The sequence below is a fragment of the Bidens hawaiensis genome, unplaced genomic scaffold (genome assembly GCF_021521415.1).
Source record: "Bidens hawaiensis isolate Kalapana, Puna unplaced genomic scaffold, B.hawaiensis_p1.1 tig00002273_1, whole genome shotgun sequence".
NCBI lineage: Eukaryota > Viridiplantae > Streptophyta > Magnoliopsida > Asterales > Asteraceae > Bidens > Bidens hawaiensis.
Window position 1 is genome coordinate 1,335,370 of NW_027491121.1, and position 8,488 is coordinate 1,343,857.

Below are 8,488 nucleotides of genomic sequence, written 5' to 3' on the forward strand. Positions count from 1 at the left end.
TATATGAGGGAGGGCATGTAAACACAAAAATATTATGAGTCGATATCTTCTGGTTGAATTAATTATTATGATTTGTTGGTAACGTATAAATTAAAAATAAAAAAGAAAATATTTATTAGCTGTCAACATTAATTTGATCAAGTATCCATATCTCCTAGGCTATTTATATGATCCCTTGATCAAAACCATCGTTTTCTTCTCAATCTACAGCAATGAAGAGCGGTGATCACATCGGAATGGAGAGCTGTGTTGATCTGGAGACCACTGATCATGTGTTGTTTTCAGGAGGAGCAGAGGCTATTAATAATCAGAGATCAGCATGGGGGATGCAGCAGGAGAGAAGAACTGGAAGGAAGTTGAAGGAGCTTCCACCGTTGCTGCCGATGACGGTCATGAAAAGGTATTACACCGACGACGGAAGGCTAGTCATCACCGAGGAGAAGAGGATCAAGACTCCAAAGTACTGTCACTTCACGGCCCACAGATCTCACGGACGCCTCACCCTCCAACTTCCATCCGAGGATGAATGACATCTAATGCCCCCGTCAGAGTGAAGATGGATGTTTGTTAATCAAAATCAACCCCCGGCCAATTAAGATAATATAGTAGCAATTTCAAATTTTGTTGAAATCATTTTCAATTCTCCATTTATTTTCGGATTCCGTTTCTTGAATCAAATCATAATTAATGTGCCTGCCTGCCCTTTTTATCCAATTTCACATGATCATTATTTGGGACTAGTTTTTTTTTTAATTCCGAAAACTCTTATAGTAGGAAACTCCAACAACCCGAGCCATCGACCTCTTCTAGGAGAATCAACCGGACTACCATTAAATGAGGACTGTGGTATTTGGGACTTGCATTATTAAAGCATATGCCTAGGAAGACTATACGCTTACAATGATCATTTTGTTAAATACTTAAGAGTCTGTTGTGTTTTTCATCCCTAAGGTTTGTTCAAAATTGTTATCTCAGTCTAAAAGTTTAAAACTCACAATTTTAGCGTATGATCTTTCATTTTGGTTGCAATTAACTACAAGCCACTAACGCTGTTTAAATAATCCTGTTAAATGAAACGATATTTGGTATTTCAACTAATTAAATAAAGTGAATTGTTTTATATCATTATAAGTTAAATATAATTATGTGTTCTGATGTAAAGGTAACCTTAGCTTTGTATATTCAATTGCCCTCTTAACACACAGATCCTATTATCAGAAGGACCTTAACCTATGAAAGAAAAAAAGAGGGACCTGAAAATCATAGATGAACACTGAATGACAATTACACACCAAAGATGATGTTTTCCTTATATTTTTAGATGTTTATATTCCAAATCAAACACCATCTGAGGAGTAACTTCTTCATCACCAGAAAATTATTTGGTGTTAAATGTTAACAGATGAATAATCATCCCAAATAACTTCAAAACAAAGAATTAATATTGAGCATCAAGATAACCATAATATGTCTGCATAACGTACCTTTGGGTGGTTTCAGATTTGGCACATGAACATGCAAACACGTCACAAACATTAGTCCACGCTTGCTGTGTGTTGCATCTCTTCCCAGTTTCTTTATTTGTGTTTATCCTATAAAAATCCCAACCATGGTGATGTTAACTTCTAATGAGTATTACATGATAATCAAATCTTAAAAGAACAAAGTAATATGTTATAGAAACAATGGTTATGTGTCTCATCATTATGTAATTCGAAGTTGAGACTTCTTCTAGACAGAATACACCACCCCTTGAAGGTTACTAGAGGAGGTTTAGTAATAAGTTAATCTTTTGTATGGGGTGGTCTAACCCGAAACATTCTTAAATCTACTTTTTTTTTCTAGATAATTAGTGTCAAAGTTGATTTAAAAACATTAGATAAATGATCTAATTTTTTGAATCAAATGATTTAGGCAATTTTGTGTTCTTGTATACACTTTGGGTGATTTCTGACCTGTTTCATTTACAACTAATGTATTTTTATTTTTATTGTTTGATTTGTCAGAGATGAAACATAACCGGAAAAACCGCTTTAAAAGTAAAATGGGTAAAAGCTACCACCCTTACTCCCAATTAATAATCCTACAAGAAGTGCATTGATACAAAGTTCTAGCTGTTTTATCCCTGCAACTTATGTATGCATTAACACAAAAACGTTCCTTTCAGTAAACTCTAAAGTACCATATGTTATACTTAACATAATCTAAGACTTGCATACTTCTTTCCTTATAAAAGTTGGGCAATTTTTTTACTGTATGTTGTTGTATAGCCCAATTACATACAACAATACCAATCTTTATAACTTGCAGTAGAAAAAAACCACATTTCCAGTATTTCACAAACTGGTCTTTCAATTGTCTCAGGATCAAAAACAGCAATTACCTAGGAATTTTCTAAACCGTTTGGTTAATTTAAACATAACTACATTCAAATTTATGAGCTGCGTATATTTAGAGAAAACTGCAGAAAGCATTTAAAAAAGTGATTGTGCTGTCTTCAGCACAATACACATAAAAATGAACTGAAGTTAATTACAAAAATGCCAAAAATAAAAAAAAAAGAAAAAAAAATCCAAAGATGTGCCCAACCACTACTACTAGGACAGTTTATCAATTTCAAATTCCAGAAAGCAAGTTCCCATTTCTAGTCTTAACTCTGAATAATCAATTTTATTTGCTTAAGCACAAATCTTGTTACATATAAGAAAAAACTCATGAAATTTAATCATCAATGGTGCTTATATGATAGCCTTTCTATGTTTTGTAACATATGAAAAAAATGACAGTATCTTTTTAATCATGTAGATTTGGGAACTCTAGATCTAACACTGATACACATTAAATTCAATCCATGTGTCAAAGATAATTAATAACTCAACCACTTGCTTTATTTTATTAAACAACAAATGAAAATATTTGTGATTATTACCATTTTGTTGTTCAATTTCAATATCCATCTATCCCACATCGACATTGCAACAAATGGTAAGATCATTTATATAGCAATGTTTATATTTGGAGTCAGGGTGATCGGGTGAGACGTCTGTGTATTCCACGTCATAAGTTCCACGTAAAAAAAACAAAAAAATTGCGATTGCTCGATCACCTTTTTAATATTAAATTAATTTATTATCTATTTTTAGTATATGCACATTGTGTTCCGGTGGATATAAGACATAGTCTAATCCTTTATCCTTTCTTATTGGTTAGATAAAAGGGTTAGTGAGGATTAAAGAAGTATAAGTTAGCAGAACAAATTTCAAAATAAATACTGTATGATACGATTGCAAAGACTGCCCGCCTTGTTGAGATATATCAAAGATGAAAAAAGTTGATTAATTTGTACTTTGGTTTAAAAAGGTGTGCCTGATGCTCGAGGTGCACGGGATGATCAGAAAAGTGCCTAAGGGCCTTGAGGCGGCACCTCATGCACGGCTGGGTCAAAACTGATCAAACGTGGTCAAAATTGGGGTATTTCAAGGGGTGATATACAAAAACAACCAAATAAATAAAGAAACTATGTGCGGTTTACTTGATAAAAAAAGCCAAATATGTAAAACAGCTGAGACAAATGCAGCTTACGGTTACACATAAAGATTATTTGGTTATGTACCGAGCAGCGCCTCGCATACATGAAGCTCTCGCTTCACGTCTCAGCTTAAGAGAACTAAACGTCTCGCCGTTTTTTAAATCAAGATCCGCACTTTGTAGTTATATTTTCTAAATTCTTACTTCAAGAAGTAGCTGCTAGTAAGGATGTTTAGAGCACTAGAGATTTCCAAAGGTTATAAAATTATCAACAAGGATACCTTATTATATCAATTTACTGAATACGCGAACACAAAATCAATATCATTTAGGTTAAATATATATATTTGTGTTTCTATGTAAACCTAAATCAGGCCTCTAAAACTTAGCTATGTGCATTCAAATGTGTCTCCTATAACCAGAAGAACATTATTAACCTATATGAGCAAGCAAAATACTATTCACTAATTAAACTTAATTAAAATCAAACATTCAAACAACATAACAAATCATATAATTAAACTAAAATAAAACGAACGGTATCAAATCAATTTCGTATTGAGAGATTATTAGGTTTAAAATCGAAACGTAATGTACCTTTGTTCAAACAGATCGGATCACCAATTAACACTGACGGAATGCCTTCGATGTACTCACTGGATTCTGATCGGAACTGTGATTTCACCGCCGGAGAAATACCAATAAATTACCCTCGTATTATAGTTTACTTTAAAAATGGTATAATTTGTTTTTTTTTCTGGCTTTTAAATGCTTATTTGATTTTTGAAAAAAAAAATGTTAGTTAAATATTTATTTCAAAAGCTCTAAATTGAAGCTCTTTAAATTTGTTTTTGCTTTTGCTTTTCTAAAAGCAAATTAGAAGCTCAGCCAAACACCAACTAACTATGCAACACCTCGATAAGTTTTCTTTCCCGTCCTAATTCTCCTTCATTTCCATTCTTTAAATAAGACTCAGGAACACAACCGTTACATTTGGATGTAATTTATTGTATTAATTATTTTATTAATTTAATTCTAGGGTGTTTTGGATTTCTTATGAGATATGTTACAAAATTGTAACTTATGAGCTATGACTTATTCTCTCACAAATTTTAAATTTCCTAAACGCCTTTTTTTTAGAAAGTTATAAGTTATAAGGAGGCAAATAAGCATCCCAAACCCCCCCAAATATTTACTTTTATTATTACACTTTATGGTCAACATAAAATACTTTTGACACGCAAGTTGATAATGGGTCGAATCGGATTGACCCGGACCAAACTGGATTCAACTTGAAACCGTGAAACCACGGATACAAGAACCAGATCATCTAGAGAGTTTAAGTCGGGTACAGAGCCCACAGGTGTTGCTTGAAATCGGTTCCAAGTAAAACCATTTGTTACGAACCGATAAAGATATTTTGGAACTCCTCATTACCTATTGTTATCGGTGTTACATGGAATGAAAAATAAGATCTTATGTTCTTTGTATTAGAATAGCAAAATAAGAGATATATTAAGATAGATATTAGAGAATCTTTTAAACGTTTATGGTTCTCTTATGATTTATATTTATCTCTTTCATATGTATCTGCCATATTTTAAGGCCTTTGCTAATAACATTCAGAAGGGGGGGGGGGGGGGTGGTTCTATCCTATTTACTATTATGATATCAGAGTCTTATTTTTTCTAAAGCATCCACAGCCGTCGTCCTCACCTTCACGTCCCCTGTCCTATTTTTTGTTATTGTTCTCACCATGTCCGGCGAAAAACAAGCGGAATCTTCTTCCTCGGCCACGGCCGATCACAAAGCATTACATCCGGTTTATTCCGTAACAATATACAAAACAAAATCCAAACTCTCGATGGCACCACTTGCACCTATTCGACCTGGGTTAAATTGTTCACGCTTCACGCACGAGGTTATAAAGTACTTCATCATATTGACGGAACCGTGCCTCCGGAAAAAGACCATGCAACTTACGAGACATGGGCAGAAATAGACGCGATTGTGCTTCAATGGATCTACGGGACGATCTTAAAGCCCTACCTCGCACGTGTTTTGGATACGAACGCCACTGCGCAATAGGTCTGGAACAAACTTAAATATATATTTTTTATCTAACAAAAAGGCTCGTGTTGCAGCTTTGGAAAAGAGGTTTACGAACCTAACCTTAGCCTCATGTTCCTTCTTGGATGACTACTATCAAAAGCTCCAAGACTTGGCGGAACAGTTGATCGATGTCGATCATGTGGTCGACGAATCGAGACTAGTGGTTCAGTTGGTTAACGGATTCCCGAAGGAGTTCGATGCATGTGCTACGCTGATAAACCAAAACGACACAAGTTGGGACGATGCGAGAGAAGCAATTGATCTTGAAAAGCAAAGGCAGGATGCGAGGGTGGAACAAAATCATTCCGCATTGGTTACACCCGCAAATGGCCAGAACAGAGTGGCACTAATACTTTTCAAAGTGGTTCTCAACAACAACCTACTAGTTCCTCTCCAAATCCCAATTATTTTGGCAACAATTACAAACCCGGATACCGTGGTCGTGGACGCGGTAGAAGGGGTGGTCGCGGTTATGGCCGAAACGGGGGTCGGTCCCATTAATATGCACCAAACAGTTACTACTCACAGCAGCGGTTTTGGACCACACCCCTCCCTGCCCACATTCGGCCCAAGGGATGTGGACCAATCAATGGGGCGGACCACAACAACCCACTGGACTCGGCCAGCAGGCGCACTTCGACTCACTAAATACGGCTGCAACACATAACCAACAGGCGGGAACTTCTTTTAATCATATGGCTGATGCCAACGCTGCTTTCGCTCCTCCTAGCTTCATGACCCAACAACAATTCAACCCACTATACCCGCAAGAATTGGGTCAAGCACTTCAAGCAGTCAATTTGAATAACGATCCATGGTTTATGGACTTGGGAGCCTCCTCGCATCTCACTGCCGACCCGGGTAAGATTCAACATCCTAATGATTTATTTTTTAACTGTAATATTTTCGTTGGTAATGGCTAAAAATTACCGGTCACCGGCTCAGGCCATTCCTCGTACCAAATACTAAACCGAACCTTTAAACTTAACGATATACTTTTAGCCCCCCAAGTCTTTCAAAGACCTTCTTTCTGTTCGTAAATTTTCAAGCGATAACCAAGTTTCGATTGATTTGACCCTTATGGTTTTTCTTTGAAGGACCTCGCGACGGGAAGGCTAATTTCTTGACACGACAGCACTGGGGACCTCTATCCTTTCACGAAGCCAACGTATCCATCCACTTGCCTCGTGGCGTCCTCGACTTCTACTTGGAACAATCGGCTTGGTCATCCCTGTGTTCAAGCTTTACATTTATTGTCTCGTCATTACTTTATTTCATGTTATCAACATTCTAGTTTTGATTTATGTTATGCATGTCAAATTTTGAATAATAAATGTTTGCCTTTTTTTTATTCTAAATCGTTTACTCTTGCACCGTTTGATATCATACATTGCGATTTGTGGACATCTCCAGTAATTAGTAATAATGGATATAAATACTACATGGTTCTAATCAATAATTATACTCAATATATGTGGGTTTATTCATTAAAATACAAATCCAAAACTTTTCACACTTTCGTTAAGTTTCATCGCCTAATCGAAACCCAATTTAATATTAAAATTAAATTGTTTCAATGTGACCTTGGTGGTGAGTTTCATAACAACGAGTTTCATAATTTTGCCACAACCCAAGGACTTATATTTCGTTTTTCTTGTCCACAAACCTCTCCGCAAAATGGTAAGGCGGAACGAATGATTCGTCGCATAAACGACATCATCTGTCCCCTCCTTACGCAAGCTAATCTTCCACCCTCCTATTGGGTTCAAGCCTTACACACCGCCGCTTACCTCCATAATATACTTCCTACTAAACACCTCAATCTATTTATGTCACACCTCACTTTAGGGCCTAGGCGTGTGACCAAAATTCGGTACTTGTTTTGTAAATAAATCAGAGTTGCGGGTTTTATATCAGCGGAAATCTTTAATAAAATATTATTATTTTGAAAAACTTATTAAAATGTCGGGTTTAAATGCCCGTTCATCGTTTACAATACATTTCTTTAGAAAACATAACTCTTTATAATATTCTAAATTAAAATATCTGAGTCATCAGATAGCATCTAATGACTATAACTCCAATCTTCTATTCCCCCTTGCTTGTATGTTCTAACCTTTCTTGATTCCCTGTAACATGGGGGAAAATACGTCAGCACAAAGCTGGTGAATAACGTTAACTCTAAAATCTCTTTTCAATACCTTTGTGAAACCAACAATAATACCTTTGTGACTACTCATTAGGCACCCAACTACATTGGGATCAAATTACCCTAAGTACCATATACAATTAATTATATACACAATATCATTTATTTGAACAGTCCCGTAGACCTTCAGAGGCATGTTGATGATATGCATGGCCTCGGGAAAATGCCGAGTCACCATGTATGTTTGAATCCAGACACATGTATACTCTTAATCAGAGTGTCCGTTTCTTATTATTGTACACAAAGTTTTAAGGATTCGTAAATCCTATGCAAACATTCTGACTCAATATAAAAGGTTTGGGGCGTATTCACCTTGTCTGTTTTTAATTAGTTTCTGATACTGATTCCTGTTTTCTGTTCTCTTCTTCTTGTTTTGTTACCTCGGACCTATAGTACGAGAATAACATTTGTATAAATAACTAGATCATCGATCTAGCTTTAGACCTTTAGTCTGTTTTGTATAGCTTTAACCTTGATAAAAACATTTGTTTATTCAAAGCATTTGGACCTTTAGTCCATTTGTTTGTTTATCATTTACACACGATGTTTCTTCTTCAAGAAGAAACATTACTTTATAATATTATATTTCTTGACAATAAAGAAATACTATTCAATTATATCCCTTGAATAAACTTGCTT

The 8,488-nt window shown here is 35.5% G+C and overlaps 1 protein-coding gene across 1 annotated transcript; it reads left to right on the forward strand.

Annotated features, from left to right (window-relative positions):
* Positions 1-212: 212 nt before the first annotated feature.
* On the forward strand, positions 213-530 carry LOC143613575 (uncharacterized). Its single transcript, XM_077087250.1, has one exon. The coding sequence runs from the start codon at positions 213-215 to the stop codon at positions 528-530; it is 318 nt and encodes a 105-aa protein (XP_076943365.1).
* The last annotated feature ends 7,958 nt before the right edge of the window (positions 531-8,488 follow it).